This window comes from Gobio gobio, assembly GCF_949357685.1.
Source record: "Gobio gobio genome assembly, chromosome: 22".
NCBI lineage: Eukaryota > Metazoa > Chordata > Actinopteri > Cypriniformes > Gobionidae > Gobio > Gobio gobio.
Genome location: NC_137118.1, coordinates 2,040,082 through 2,055,780, shown reverse-complemented (window position 1 = coordinate 2,055,780; position 15,699 = coordinate 2,040,082). Strand labels below are relative to the sequence as shown.

At 42.7% G+C, this 15,699-nt stretch overlaps 1 protein-coding gene across 1 annotated transcript in view; it reads left to right on the top strand.

The window, feature by feature from the left end:
• Positions 1 to 15,699, top strand: part of ryr1a (ryanodine receptor 1a (skeletal)) — a 262,797-nt gene that overhangs the window by 182,191 nt on the left and 64,907 nt on the right. The window contains exons 73-80 of the mRNA XM_079804711.1: positions 3,585 to 3,755; positions 3,854 to 3,913; positions 3,989 to 4,123; positions 7,761 to 7,873; positions 8,076 to 8,172; positions 8,257 to 8,363; positions 10,101 to 10,152; positions 10,319 to 10,390. Coding sequence (XP_079660837.1) covers positions 3,585 to 3,755; positions 3,854 to 3,913; positions 3,989 to 4,123; positions 7,761 to 7,873; positions 8,076 to 8,172; positions 8,257 to 8,363; positions 10,101 to 10,152; positions 10,319 to 10,390 — 807 coding nt within the window. The remainder of the gene's footprint in view (positions 1 to 3,584; positions 3,756 to 3,853; positions 3,914 to 3,988; positions 4,124 to 7,760; positions 7,874 to 8,075; positions 8,173 to 8,256; positions 8,364 to 10,100; positions 10,153 to 10,318; positions 10,391 to 15,699) is intronic.

The window sequence follows — 15,699 nt, the reverse complement described above, 5'->3', positions numbered from 1 at the left end:
CCTAAAAATATAAAGTTATGAAACTTCACTTTGCCCTCAGCCTAAACGATTTGCCAGGGAACAAATTATAGATCCATGAGAGCAAAGATCGGCCGTTACAAGACGAATTATAGCTCGAGACACCACAGAGACATCAGAGCCAGCGGCAGAAGGACTGGCTGAGGAAAGGCTGCTCTCACCGGGTTAATGAGCTGAGCTGATCCACTGGAGCTCACAACTCCGAAAACACCAGATAAAATGTTCAAATAGGCACTCTTTATATAAATAAACCACAGATTTGAGCTTTAAACAACTACATTATTGACTGAAAAAGTCTTAAAACTACGTTTTGTCACACATTAACAGTAGATTTTAACAAAAAAAAGACGTGTAAACACAGCCCATGTCAGCCATTTCTCAACGAGACGAGCTGCTGGTGGAAGCCCCGCCCATGAGGTGAATTCGCGTCTGTTGTGCAGTGAATGTCACGCGCGATTTGCGCGAGTAAACTCAAAATGTACACGCGTCCACCTTCGCGCGAATCGCGTCCGGTGTGAACGCCACATAAGGCCTCTAAATAATGAGAGAACCTGTTGTACTCAATCTACTACATCCCTTCTGTTGTCTGATTGATACTTTATACTTGTTAAAAAGACTTTAAGTAAAACATCTTCAGTTTATCCATAGGTCATTGTTGTAAAAATGTATAAAATATGATACATCAGGCTTTTGATAAACGTTTATTGATCTCCCAATCATTGCATTTTACGGTTTTGCTCCACATGATAAGAGATTTGATCATAAAACTAAGCATTTATGTATCGTCTTACCAAGACATATTATTGGTAGATGTAGGGAAACTAATGATATTTACATGCATTTTTATTCAATTAGACTGCTATACTGTTTATAATGGTTTTATAACAGAAATTTCAGAGTTTTTGGCCATATAAATAAATAAAATTGAGGTGTTTCTTTTCCTCCCAGAGTGTGTGCTGCATAGTATATGATCCATAAAAGCCTGATGCATAAAATATGATACACAACGACAAGGACCACAGAATCAGTACACAATGGGTCTCATTCACTGAAGGGCTAGTTCAAACAAAAGTGTAAATTCTGTCATTCCTCATGTCACTCAAACCCGTCAGATCTTCGTTCATCTTCAGACACATATGAAGATATTTCTGATGAGATCTGAGAGCTCTCTGAGCCCTTCATACACAGCAACGCCCACTTTCAAGCTCCAGAAAGGAAGTAAAGACATGGTTAAAATAGTCATGTGACTCCAGTGGTTCATTTTTAATGTCGTTCTGGTGTAGAACCCGGAAGCTCTGCACTGTGTTCACTGAGCCAACAGCGTAAGAGACTGACACAGACGAGAAGAGATTGATGAATAAAGTGGTTATTTGTGTTTGTTTTGAGCACTAAAGTATTCTCATCTCTTCATCACATTAAAGCTGAACCACTGGAGTCACATGACTATTTTAACCATGTCCTTACTTCCTTTCTGGAGCTTGAAAGTGGGCGTTGCTGTCTATGAAGGGGTCACACTGCAAAAAATGCTTTTCTTACTTAGTATTTTTGTCTTGTTTTCAGTCCAAATATCAAAAAAATCTTACATTAAGAAGCATTTACTAGACAAGCAAAAGTTTTTGTCTTGTTTTGGGGGAAAATAACTCAAAATTAAGGGAGTTTTTGCTTAAAATAAGCAAAATAAACAAACATAAACAAAATAATCTTAATTCAAACAGAAAACAAGATTATTTTGCTGACCCCATTGGCAGATTATTTTGCTTATTTTAAGCAAAAACTCCCTTAATTTTGAGTTATTTTCCCCCAAAACAAGACAAAAACTTTTGCTTGTCTAGTAAATGCTTCTTAATGTAAGATTTTTTAGATATTTGGACTGAAAACAAGACAAAAATACTAAGTAAGAAAAGCTTTTTTTGCAGTGAGAGAGCTCTCAGATCTCATTAGAAATATCATCATGTGTGTCTGAAGATGAACGAAGGTCTGACGGGTTTGAGCGACATGAGGAAGAGGAATACATTTTCAGATGAACTAACCTTTTAAAGGGTTAGTTCACCCAAAAATGTAAATTCTGTCATTAATTCCTCACCCTCATGTGGTTGGACACCCGTCAGACCTCCGTTCATCTTCAGACACAAATGAAGATATTTTAGTGTAAATCTGATGCTCTGAAAGGCCTCCATTGGCTCAATGCACTTTACACTCTCAAGACCCTTAAAAGACACTAAAGACGTCGATACAAAGTCCATCTCACTACAGCGGCTCTACAATAACTTTATGAATCGGCGACCATAGTTTTTGTGCGCAAAAAAACCCTAAATAACGACTTATATAGAGATGACGATTTCAAAACAAGGCATCATGAAGCTTCGAAGCGTTATGAATCAGTGAGTCGATTCAGCGGTTTGAATCGCCAAATTTCAGCAGTTTGACACGCGATCCGAATCATGAATCGACTCACTGATTCATAACGCTTCGAAGCTTCATGAGGCCTTGTTTTGAAATCGTCATCACTATATAAGTCGTTATTTAGGGTTTTTTTGCGCACAAAAACTATTCTCGCCGATTCATAAAGTTATTGTAGAGCCACTGTAGTGAGATGGACTTTGTATCGACGTCTTTAGTGTCTTTTAAGGGTCTTGAGAGTGTAAAGTGCATTGAGCCAATGGAGGCCTTTCAGAGCATCAGATTTACACTAAAATATCTTCATTTGTGTCTGAAGATGAACGGAGGTCTGACGGGTGTCCAACCACATGAGGGTGAGTAATTAATGACAGAATTTACATTTTCGGCCGAACTTACTCTTTAAGCATGAGCAGAACGATTTTTGTCTAAAACCATTCTCACTTTGCAGTGAGTTCAGTTACATAGGCACAATTTATTTTGCTCATGTATGTTGTCTGAAAGGTGTTGGATTGGTGGGGCAAAACTGGCGCAGACAGGACATGTGATCAAGATTACTGAAATGATAAACAGAAAAAGTGATAATTTCCTCTTAGTTTGATCATTAACTCCACCGAGTGAGTTTTACAGTGTGTGTTTGCACTTCCTCTTCCTCCCCGAGTCTGAGCATGTTATGACCTGCACGTCCTTTTCAACGCATGGAGTGTGTTACACGTCCCACCTATAGTGCCAGCGTTTATTATGTGTCTAAGATGGCGTTTCATCCTTTTTGATGTTGTCACCTCTGTTAAGATTAGAATTGAGATTTTAGCTTCAGACCAATTATGCCTTGTCTCCCCCACTAAGCTCCAATGTCTATTCTGATGGAAAGCAACCCTGAACATGTACCCTCCCTTCCCTCTTAATGACCCTATTAATCAGAATGACTCCTTTCCAAGGACTGTTCTCTAAAGAAGTCCTAACTTAAAAATAAAACCTAATAATGTCTTCAAGTAAGGATGGATTGTTCCGTTTAGCGGTCTAACTCCTTTTTTGGGGAACAGGAAGCTTTGTATTTTGCCCGATGAAATGAGTCTTGAGGTTCAGTTCAAAATGTAAATCTTTTGACAAGATGCTCACTAATGTTGTCCATGTCAGTTGTCATGCTTTGAATGTTACTGTCATCTCAGGCTAGCGGCTCGGATGTGGAGCGAACCAAGAAAAAGAGACGGGGAGATCGATACTCTGTTCAAACGTCCCTCATTGTGGCATCCCTGAAGAAAATGCTTCCCATCGGGCTTAACATGTGCTCTCCTGCAGACCAGGAGCTCATTAACCTGGCCAAGACACGCTATTCTTTGGTAGTGTTGTCTGTCTCCCATCTCACTAGATGTTGTCTCACTTTAGGTTGGTCAGTGATAGGGTAAACTGAGCCGTCTGTTGTGTTGTTGACCCATAGAAAGACACAGATGAGGAGGTGAGAGAGTTCTTGCAAAATAACCTGCACCTCCAGGGCAAGGTAAGCGTGTGTTTGTGCTGGTGTTGATGTTGAAGTGTGTCTGCGGGAATCCGAATGCTTTCGCTCTCTTCGCAGGTCGATAACCCGTCGATGCGCTGGCAGATGGCACTGTATAAGGAAATGGCAGGAAAGGCAGAAGATGCAGATGCCCCAGAGAAGGTGGTGAAGCGGGTTCAGGAGGTCTCTGCAGTTCTCTACCACATTGAAGTGGTGAGTTTGAACTCAAAGGTCTGAAAATCCCAGAGAAAGTCAAATAATGCTGCCACTATACTTCAGTTTCCCCACATTTATGTTTAAACAGCCCAAGTACACAATATTGCCGAAAGTATTGTGCCGCCCCTCCAAATCATTGAATAGGTCCATCTTCACTACTAAATATTCCACACTCAACTGTTAGTGGGATTATAACAAAGTGGAAGCGATTGGGAACAACAGCAAATCACAGAGCGGGGTCAGCACATGCTGAGGGTCAAAGAGCGGGGTCAGCGTATGCTGAGGGTCACAGAGCGGGGTCAGCGTATGCTGAGGGTCACAGAGCGGGGTCAGCGCATGCTGAGGGTCAAAGAGCGGGGTCAGCACATGCTGAGGGTCAAAGAGCGGGGTCAGCGCATGCTGAGGGTCACAGAGCGGGGTCAGCACATGCTGAGGGTCACAGAGCGGGGTCAGCGCATGCTGAGGGTCACAGAGCGGGGTCAGCACATGCTGAGGGTCACAGAGCGGGGTCAGCACATGCTGAGGGTCAAAGAGCGGGGTCAGCACATGCTGAGGGTCAAAGAGCGGGGTCAGCGCATGCTGAGGGTCACAGAGCGGGGTCAGCGCATACTGAGGGTCACAGAGCGGGGTCAGCACATGCTGAGGGTCAAAGAGCGGGGTCAGCGCATGCTGAGGGTCAAAGAGCGGGGTCAGCACATGCTGAGGGTCAAAGAGCGGGGTCAGCTCATGCTGAGGGTCACAGAGCGGGGTCAGCACATGCTGAGGGTCAAAGAGCGGGGTCAGCTCATGCTGAGGGTCACAGAGCGGGGTCAGCGCATGCTGAGGGTCACAGAGCGGGGTCAGCACATGCTGAGGGTCAAAGAGCGGGGTCAGCTCATGCTGAGGGTCACAGAGCGGGGTCAGCACATGCTGAGGGTTAAAGAGCGGGGTCAGCGCATGCTGAGGGTCAAAGAGCGGGGTCAGCGTATGCTGAGGGTCACAGAAGTGGCCAACTTTCTGCAGAGTCAAGAGCTCCAGACCTCCAAACTTCTGTGTCCTTCAGATGAGCTCAAGAACAGTGTGAAGAGCTTCATGAAATGGGTTTCCATGGCCGAGCAGCTCATCCAAGCCTTAGTGCAATGCAAAGCGTGGGATGCAGTGGGGTAAAGCGCGCCGCCACTGGACTCTAGAGCAGTGGAGACGTGTTTTCTGAGTGACCAATCACGCTTCTCTGTATGACAATCCCATGGACGAGTCTGGGTTTGGCGGTTGCCGGGAGAACGGGACTTGCCTGACTGCATTGTGCCGAGTGTAAAGTTTGGTGGAGGGGGGATTATGGGTTGGGTTGTTTTTCAGGGGTTGGGCTTGGCCCCTTAGTTCCAGTGAAAGGAACTCTTAATAAATGAATACATTTTTAAACTAAATATCCAAATAAATCTAATTATTAAACTAAATTAACCATATAAACTAAATTACTGATCTAATTACTGATCTAATGCCCACACTGTCACTTTATGATGATTGAAATTAGCTGATGACATCACCGTTTTCTCCGGAACGACTATACGCTATATTGCATTATTTTCCTGTTTAACACTGTGAAGCTGCTTTGAAACAATCTGCATTGTTAAAAGCGCTATATAAATACATTTGACTTGACTTAATGCTTCACCAAGACATTTTGGACAGTTTCATGCTCCCAACTTTGTGGGCCCAGTTTGGGGACGGCCCCTTCCTGTCCCAGCATGCACCAGTGCTCAAAGCGTCGCTCCATAAAGACACGGATGAGCGAGTTTGGTGTGGAGGAACTTGAGTCCTGACCTCAACCCGATAGAACAGCTTTGGGATGAATTAGAGCGGAGACTGAGAGCCAGGCCTTCTCGTCCAACTTCAGTGCCTGACTCATTATTAACCCTCTGGGGTTCTTCATTTATGGGTCACACTCAGGACCTTCGGGTAAAAAATTACCCAGAAAAAAAGATTTGAGTAAAATCAATTAAATATATTTTTGTTCAATAATATTTTTTCTTTTCTTTTTTGGTGTTTTGAGATAATTTTATGATTTATAATTTATATTTATGCAATAATTATGACCCATTTTTGAATAATACAAAAATGTGCATATATGTGTATATATATATATATATATATATATATATATATATATATATATATATATATATATATATATATATATATATATATATATATAATTGTTTTAATTTTTTTATTATTAAAGCTGTATTTCATTTTAGAGTCAAGCCTAGGCCTCATGAAAGCAATTTTTTAAATGAGATCGGTGCCATCCGGTGGACACATTGAGCATTTTTATCACACAATAGCACATTTTTACCACTATAGAGGATCTTGCGTTTTATAAAAAAATGTAAAAAATCGTAGCTTCATTGGAATCTCTAAAACTTCAAGAGTGCAAAACAGACAAAAAAAACTCACACACACACAAATTAATGCGTGCCATTCTAAAAGCTAATTGGGTTTTTGTGTGTGTGTGTGAGTTTTTTTGTCTGTTTTGCACTCTTGATGTTTTAGAGATCTTCACTGTTGAGTTTTTTCTGCATCCTGGCTGATTTGTAGATTGTATGCACAAAAAAACTAATTTCCCATTTCCTATGGGGGTCATTTTTGATCCGAAAACTATTTTTTTACGACCACTTAGACTTTTCAAATCCTGTCCCCAATTTTTCGGGTGTCCATATACCAAGTACCAATAAAGTCACCAAGTTTCGGACCATTCCGATGAAGCTACGATTTTTAACATTTTTTATCAAAGGGTTAGTTCACCCAAAAATGAAAATTCTGTCATTAATCACTTACCCTCATGTCGTTGGACACCCGTCAGACCTGAAAGGCCTCCATTGGCTCAATGCACTTTACACTCTCAAGACCCTTAAAAGACACTAAAGACTAAAGTTACAAAGTCCATCTCACTACAGCGGCTCTACAATAACTTTATGAATCGGCGACAATAGTTTTTGTGAGCAAAAAAACCCTAAATAACGACTTATATAGTGATGACGATTTCAAAACAAGGAATCATGAAGCTTCGAAGCGTTATGAATCAATGAGTCGAATGATGATTCGGATCGCGTGTCAAACTGCTGAAATTTGGCGATTCAAACCGCTGAATCGACTCACTGATTCATAACGCTTCGAAGCTTCATGATGCCTTGTTTTGAAATCGTCATCACTATGTAAGTCGTTATTTAGGGGTTTTTTTGCGCACAAAAACTATTGTCGTCGCATCATAAAGTTATTGTAGAGCCGCTGTAGTGAGATGGACTTTGTAACTTTAGTCTTTGGTGTCTTTTAAGGGTCTTGAGAGTGTAAAGTGCATTGAGCCAATGGAGGCCTTTCAGAGCATCAGATTTACACTAAAATATCTTCATTTGTGTCTGAAGATGAACGGAGGCCTGACGGGTGTCCAACCACATGAGGGTCTGTCATTAATGACAGAATTTACATTTTTGAGTGAACAAACCTTTTAAAAAAAATGTGGGTCAGAAATGACCGAAGTGCCCCAGAGGGTTAAACCCTACGGATTAAGAATGGGATGGCATTAAAGCTCATGTGCATGTAAAGGCAGGCATCCCAAAACTTTTGCCGATATAGTGTATGTCTTTTGTTCCATCTTCAGACGGAGCACCCTTTCAAGTCCAAAAAGATGGTTTGGCACAAACTGCTGTCGAAGCAGCGGCGTAGAGCGGTTGTGGCCTGCTTCAGGATGACTCCCCTTTACAACTTGCCCAGGTAAGACAAGACACAATCAAACCATGATCGGATGATAGAAGCAAATCATTTGTAACTCTAACGAGAGAAGTCTTGATGTACTATGATACTCTCTAAATCCTGACTGGAAATCCTCACAGATATCATTTCTTTCTAAAAAAGAGTAAAATGATGAGAAAGCGAGTCTTTGAAGATGCATAAATGTTTACCGTCTCTCTCTCAGTCACAGAGCATCTAACATGTTCCTGGATGGGTACAAGCGGAACTGGATCCAAACCGAAGGATATTCCTTCGAGGACAGAATGATCGATGACCTGTCTGTATGTGCTCACACATCATCAAAAATGACTGCAATGTTTAGTGATGTAATCCACATGATGTAGTTTCTGTTCTCACTGGTGTAGAAAGCAATGGAGGAGGAAGAAGAGGAGGAAGAGGAAAAGGAGACGAAGCCGGACCCTCTTCATCAGCTCATCCTTCACTTTAGTCGCACCGCCCTCACTGAGAAGAGGTGAGATCCCATCACACCCCTGGTTATTGATTGACACATTTGGCTCCTGGTGAAAAAAACAGATGATCACATGACCAGCACTGGTGGCTGTTATAGCTCGAGATATTCACATGTTTTTTTGTCAATGTAATGTAATCATCTATTATAAAATAAAAGCAACTCAAAGATATATAATAAATAGGTCTATAAGTAGGGATGCACTGAATGTTCGACGGCCGAAAATAGCAAAAATTGCACTTAATAAGTGGCCGAATAAGTGAAAAGACAGAATAAATGTAACCGACAATGACGTTTTTGATGACGCGATCAAATATAGCAACAAGCACGCGTGAGAGAAAGAGGCGCGCACACTTCTAATGCAGCAAACATGTCAGAAGTGTGGAAGCATTAAAGGGCTGATGAATTGAGAAATCAACTTTCCCTTGAGTCTTTGATATATAAAAGTTAATGGTGATATAAGAGCATCCTGCAAGTTTCAGAGCTGAAAACGTCCTTGTTAGTCAAAGAAAAGCTTTTATTGACACCAGGCCCAGAAAACGAGAGATCTCAGAATATGTCGACCAATGACGTCATAGAACGCAGAAGCACCGCCTCAAGCCCCGCCCACCGACTCGTGGAGCTAAACGGGCAATAAACATGCGGTTCCAGCTCACGTGTGTAAGGCATCGCGTTTGTTCGCTTCATTTAACCGCGGATTCGTTTGTAAACAAGACACCGGTCGAGACTGAATTTGCAGACATATTGAGATTAAAACACAACGCTGTGCTTCTGGATCTGACAGGAACGCTGCAACACACTGATGTGAGTAAAACGTGTTTATATGTGTTAGTGTTGCATTGTTACAGATCGTTTGATATCTATTGATTACACACCTCAGCACACGCTCACAGGCTGGAGAAGCTGTTATTGGTACATTCGGGATCAGACTCGGACTTGTAACGCCAGCTCGCAAAACCCAACGTCCCGGAGCTGTGTGTTTATCAGATGAGCTATCACCGGCCTGCCGACGGGCTCTCTTAAATAGTGAAATAACATTCATTTGTTGCGTGTGTGTGTGTGTGTGTGTGTGTGTGTGTGCGGTTATATTCACTGATCGGGCGGGCCAAGTAATAAAAAAATAACATTCCAGTCAATCGCGGGTGGATGAGAGATGAATTATTGTGTTTGTTTGATAAAGATATTTTGCGAGTCCTGTGAGCGTTTCTCCAGATGCTTTCAAAACATCTACTGAGAGGAGCTGAAGCTCATTAAATATGCAAATCTTATCCAATCCTAGCCGTGGGCGTTTACTTCCAAGTCTTCAGTGCGGCACGCCCATCAAAACCCAGCGTTTTTTGTATTTTAAGTTATATTGTGCTTTGTTCGTATAATGTCTGCTGGAATGCTAAAAAATGTTCAGTGTTAAATAAATATTTTTAAATTGTAGTTTTGTAATTTATTTATTTTTAAAATAAGCAAGACAAAATAGTAAAAAGCAAATGCTTACTATTTAATTTATGCAATGGTGAAAAAATTGGCAAAATAAATGGGAAAAAAATCGAAAAACCGTGTTCGGTGTTCGGCTTCGGCCAAGAATTTTTATTTTGGTGCATCCCTATTTATAAGTACTGGATAATGTACGATCAGTCTGTCTTTATCAATTGTTTACAGTATGTATAGATATATATATTAGGGTCAATTAGCATTTCAAACTAGATTGTTTTTGATCTCCTCATCCCTGCTTCTGCTGTTTCACAGTAAACTGGACATAGATTACTTATACATGGCATACGCTGACATCATGGCTAAGGTGAGACCTTGTTAATAATCAGTTTACTATTGTTTATCCGAATTATCTGTGATGCATTCTACTTCACTGTTACGTGTACATTTTCTACGCTTCAGTTAATTTCAGCCATTCATGTATTGGCTCTCACGTCATTGTAATGTTCTTTGTTCATCTCTGCTGAATTTAGAGTTGCCACATCGGTGAAGAGGATGAGGGAGGAGAGGAGGATGAGGGAGGAGAGGAGGAGATGCCCTTTGAGGTGCGACAGACAGAGATGGTAGGGGGAGTCCGGGGGCTGGGGACGGGGAAGACACAGAAGCGGTAGAGTGACATCCAAACCAACCACTGTATCATCCATCCATCCATCCATCCCTCCATTCACTCACATCCCATCTTCTGTTTGTCTGTCTGGCCTGTGCGCGCTGATCTCTCTCCATCTGACTCATTATTAATGTGTTATTAACACCATCACACCATCAGCAGCGTCTTGTTTTCTTTGAGCCACCTACCAAACACAAATGCATACAAATTTAATTTTCTTGGCAAATATATATAGACTCATATTTGGATTTGGTTTAGTTTGCACCAAGTGTTGAGTAGTTTGGGCTTAAGGAAATGTTGTTGTACCATTCAAATACAGTGCCCTCCACTAATATCAGAAAATAAATCTGCATTGTTTATCCTTTTGATCTTTCACTTCAAAATGTCACCAGATTCTAACCTTTCATTGAAGTCAAACAATTGAAAATCTCATTATGAAGTGTGTTTCTCTAGTGTTGCCCCAGGACAGACGCTCTGAGTCTTCTTCTGTAATGGCGGATGAGTTTGGAGATCAGAGCCCATTCCTTCACACAGAATCTCTCCAGATCCTTCAGATTCCCAGCTCTTCTCTTCACTCCATCACTCATTCTCTATAGGGCTCAGCTCAGGCCTTCAGTTTGTGCTCACTGACACATTTCTGTGTTGATTTCGGATCATTGTCCTGATGGAAGATCCAACCACGGCCCATTATAAGATCTCCAGCAGGTTTTGATGTTTTATCTGCTGGTGTTTGCTAGAATCCATGATGCCGTGTGTCTGAACAAGAAGTCCAGGAGCAAAAACACCGGCCCTGACATTAAAGGGTTAGTTCACTTTTAAATAAACTTTTGCTGATCATTTCCTCACCCCCATGTCATCCAAGATGTCCATGTCTTTCTTTCTGCAGTCGAAAAGAAATGAAGGTTTTGGATGAAAACATTCCAGGATTGTTCTCCATATAATGGACTTCAATGGGACCCAAACGGTTCAAGGTCCAAATGACAGTTTCAGTGCAGCTTTAAACGACACCAGATGATGAATAAGGGTCTGATCTAGCCAAACCATCAGTTTCTGTCAGAAACCCAGCAGTATTTATGCTATTATTTTACCTCTTATCAGACGAACGTGATCATCTCTGAGCTCCACCATAACTTCCGCTAAGTGAGGTCAAAATACGAGCCTGGAAAAATCCTGGAATGTTTTCATCAAAAATCTTCATTTCTTTTCGACTTTAGAAAGAAAGACATGGACATCTTAGATGACATGGGGGGTGAGTAAATTATCAGCAAAAGTTGAACTAATCCTTTAAAGATCCAGCTGTGTATTTGTTTCTGGATTTGTGCTGATGGCGGAGCTGTTGGAGACAGTTTTTAGTCTTTCTGAGCCCAAGACTCGACTAATCTCTGCCATCTGTGATCTTGGAGAGTCTTTGTCCACTCAAACGCTCCTCCTCTCGTGCTTTAGGACGACACACACACACACACACACACACACACGCACACACACACACGTCCTCTTCCAGATTCAGAACATCTTTAGTGGATTGAACTTCTTCATTATTGCCCTGATGGTGGAAATGGGGATTTTCAGTGCTTGAGCTCTTTTCTTATTGTGTGAAGCTCAACAATCTTTAGCTGCACATCTGAACTATATTTACATTTACATTTAGTCATTTAGCAGACGCTTTTATCCAAAGCGACTTACAAATGAGGGCAATAGAAGCAGCTAGAGCAGTCGAAGGGCAACAATATCAGCAATATGCAAGTGCTGTAACAAGTCTCAGTTAGTCTAGCACAGGACAGAATTTTTTTTTATTTATTTATTTTTTTTATAAATTGGACAGACAGACAATGAATAGAATGATAAGTGTTATTCTCGATCGGTCAGGTGTTGCTGGAAAAGATGCGTCTTTAGACGTTTTTTAAAAATGGCTACAGACTTGGCCGCACGAATTGAGATCGGCAGGTCATTCCACCAGGTGGGAACGGTCCAGGAAAAGGTCCGTGACAGTGATTTCATGCCTCTTTGGGATGGCACCACGAGGCGTCGCTCACTGGCAGAACGCAAGTTCCTGGAGGGTGTGTAAGTCTGAACGAGCGAGTTTAGGTATATTGGTGCAGAGCCAGTGGATGTTTTGAAGGCGAGCACCAGTGCCTTGAATTTAATGCGAGCGGCTATTGGTAGCCAGTGGAGTCTGATGAAGAGAGGCGTGGCGTGCGCTCTCTTCGGCTCGTTAAAGATCACCCTCGCCGCTGCATTCTGGATCAGTTGCAAGGGTTTGACAGTGCATGCCGGAAGGCCCGCTAGAAGAGCATTACAGTAGTCCAGTCTGGAGAGAACAAGAGCTTGGACCAGTAGTTGTGTGGCATGATCTGATAGGAAGGGTCTAATCTACCTAATGTTGAATAATGCAAATCTGCAGGACCGGGTTGTTGCAGTAATGTGGTCAGTGAATTTTAGCTGATCATCAATCACAACTCCAAGATTCCTGGCTGTCCTGGACGGAGTTATGGTTGATGATCCTAGCTGAATGGAGAGATTGTGATGCAGTGCTGGGTTGGCTGAGACCACAAGCAGTTCTGTCTTTGCAAGGTTGAGTTGCAGGTGATGTTCCTTCATCCAGGCTGAAATGTCTGTTAGGCAGGCAGCATTACGAACACCAACCGATGGATCATCAGGTTGAAATGAGAAGTAGAGTTGAGTGCCGTCGGCATAGCAGTGATAGGAAAAGCCATGTTTCTGAATGACCGATCCCAATGATGACATGTAGATGGAGAAGAGAAGTGGTCCAAGCACTGAGCCCTGGGGAACTCCAGTAGCTAGATGATGTGACTTAGACACTTCACCTCTCCATGACACCCTGAAGGACCTACCTGAGAGGTAAGACTTGAACCACTGGAGAGCGGTTCCTGAGATGCCCATCTTCATGAGAGTTGCCAGGAGGATCTGGTGATTAACTGTGTCAAAAGCAGCAGACAAATCCAGTAAGATAAGTACTGTGGATTTGGAGGCTGCTCTTGCCTGCCTCAGTGCCTCTGTAACTGAGAGCAGGGCAGTTTCAGTTGAGTGGCCGCTTTTGAAACCGGATTGGTTGATGTCCAGGAGATTGTTCTGTTCAAGAAACGTAGAGAGCTGGTTAAACACAACTCGCTCAAGTGTCTTAGCAATCAAAAGGTAGAAGGGATACCGGTCTGTAGTTTTCTAAAAGTGCTGGGTTTAGAGAGGGTTTCTTAAGCAGTGGGGTTACCCGAGCCAGCTTAAATGCTGTGGGGAAAGTCCCGGTGTGAAGAGAGGTGTTGACAATGTGAGTGAGTGCAGGAGTAACAGAAGAAGAAATGGCCTGAAGGAGGTGCGTGGGGATAGGATCAAGCGGACATGTATTGGGATGATTGGAAAGGATGAGTTTGGAGACATCTGCTTCAGAGAGCAGAGAGAACGAGGGGAGCGTGTGTGTGATGGTCGTTGAGATGTGTGTGTCGGTTTGTGGTGTGGAGAATTGGCTGCTGATGGAAGAGGTTTTGTTTGTAAAGAATGATGCAAAGTCATCAGCTGTAAGGTTTGACGAAGGAGGGGGGACAAGGGAGCGAAGAGAATGTTTTGAAAAGTGCACGAGAGTTGGAGCAGTTGTTGATTTTGTTGTGGTAGTATGTAGTTTTAGCAGTGGAGACATTAGTAGAGAAAGAAGCGAGAAGAGACTGATACAGGGTTAGGTCAGTAGCGTTTTTAGTTTTGCGCCACTTCCTCTCTGCCGCCCGGAGTCCAGAGCGATGTTCACGAAGAACATCGGACAGCCAGGGGGCGGAGGGAGTGGTGCGGGCTGGCCTGGATGAAACGGGACAGAGGTTGTCTAAGCAGGATGTTGGAGTGGAGCAAAGAGTGTCAGTAGCACTGTCAGTGTCTAGTGCTGAGAACTGAGCAGGTGGAGGGAGTGAGGATGAAACCATAGTGGATAGACGAGAGGGAGAGAGCGAGCGTAGATTACGCCGAAAGGTGATCTACGGAGGAGTGTGTGTTGTGTCAGGAGTCAGTATGAGGTTAAGAGTGATGAGAAAGTGATCTGAGGTGTGCAGTGGAGTAACTAAAGTGTTGTCTGTGGAGCAGCAGCGCGTGTAGATCAGGTCCAGATGGTTACCTGATTTATGAGTAGCTGTAGTAGATACTCGCTTAAGGTCAAATGAGGTCAGAAGAGTGGTGAAGTCTGCAGCCTGGGGTTTATCAAGGAGGATGTTGAAGTCACCAAGCAGTACCAGAGGAGTGCCATCCTCAGGGAAGTGAGAGAGTAAAATATCCAAATCATCCAAGAAGTTCCCCAGTTGACCTGGAGGGCGATAAATAACTACAACATGGATTTTAGCCGGGTGAGTGATAGTGATTGAGTGTGATTCAAATGAGCAGTTGCCAGATAGAGAAGGAATGGGCTCAAATTTCCAATCATTTGAGATGAGCAAACCAGTACCTCCACCCCTCCCAATTGGGCGTGGGGTGTGTGAAAAAGTGAAATTATTTGAGAGAGCTGCAGGAGTGGCAGTGTCTTCTGGTTTGATCCAGGTTTCAGTTAGAGCCATGAGACTGAGACATGAATGAGCGGAAATAGATGGAATAAAGTCTGCTTTGTTTACAGCAGACTGGCAATTCCACAGACCAATTGGAATGGACATTAATGTAGCAGAGGAAATAGGTACACTTTGCAGGTTATTCAGATTACGTCGCCTAGAATGTACTGAGCGTGACTTACGGGTGTATGTGATAATAGTAGCAATTTGGAAGCACATAGTGAATACGGGTTAGAGAAATAAACAGATGAAAACACAAAGTAGAAGGAAAGCTATACTCAAGTGCCTTGTCGTGTCCTTGCTCGAGTGGAGTCGATGGTCTTTACACTCTTCGGTCTTCACACGAGGAGGCTGACCACTCCCGCTGACGCTTCTGCACCAGCGTTAAAGAGCGTATTAAATAGATGCTAATCACTACATTCAGAACAGGTGAGGACGCTTTTGTAATTCTCCAGACAATCAAGGCAACAGCCTGTCAATGGCTCAGCTCCAAAGCGAAACTATCACTCACTAGTCTGCGAATATCCCGCAAGAATATTTGAGTGCCGACGGCAAAACCAGCACTGACTATAATTCAAATACAATTATCTTAACCAGTAAAATTATAAATCCAAAAATATCTACAGAATCGAAATGTATCCACTTGATAGCGTTTAATGCGCTGAGCAAATCCAGCAAACTGAGTAATTAGAAAAGACACTTACACACGGCTTCT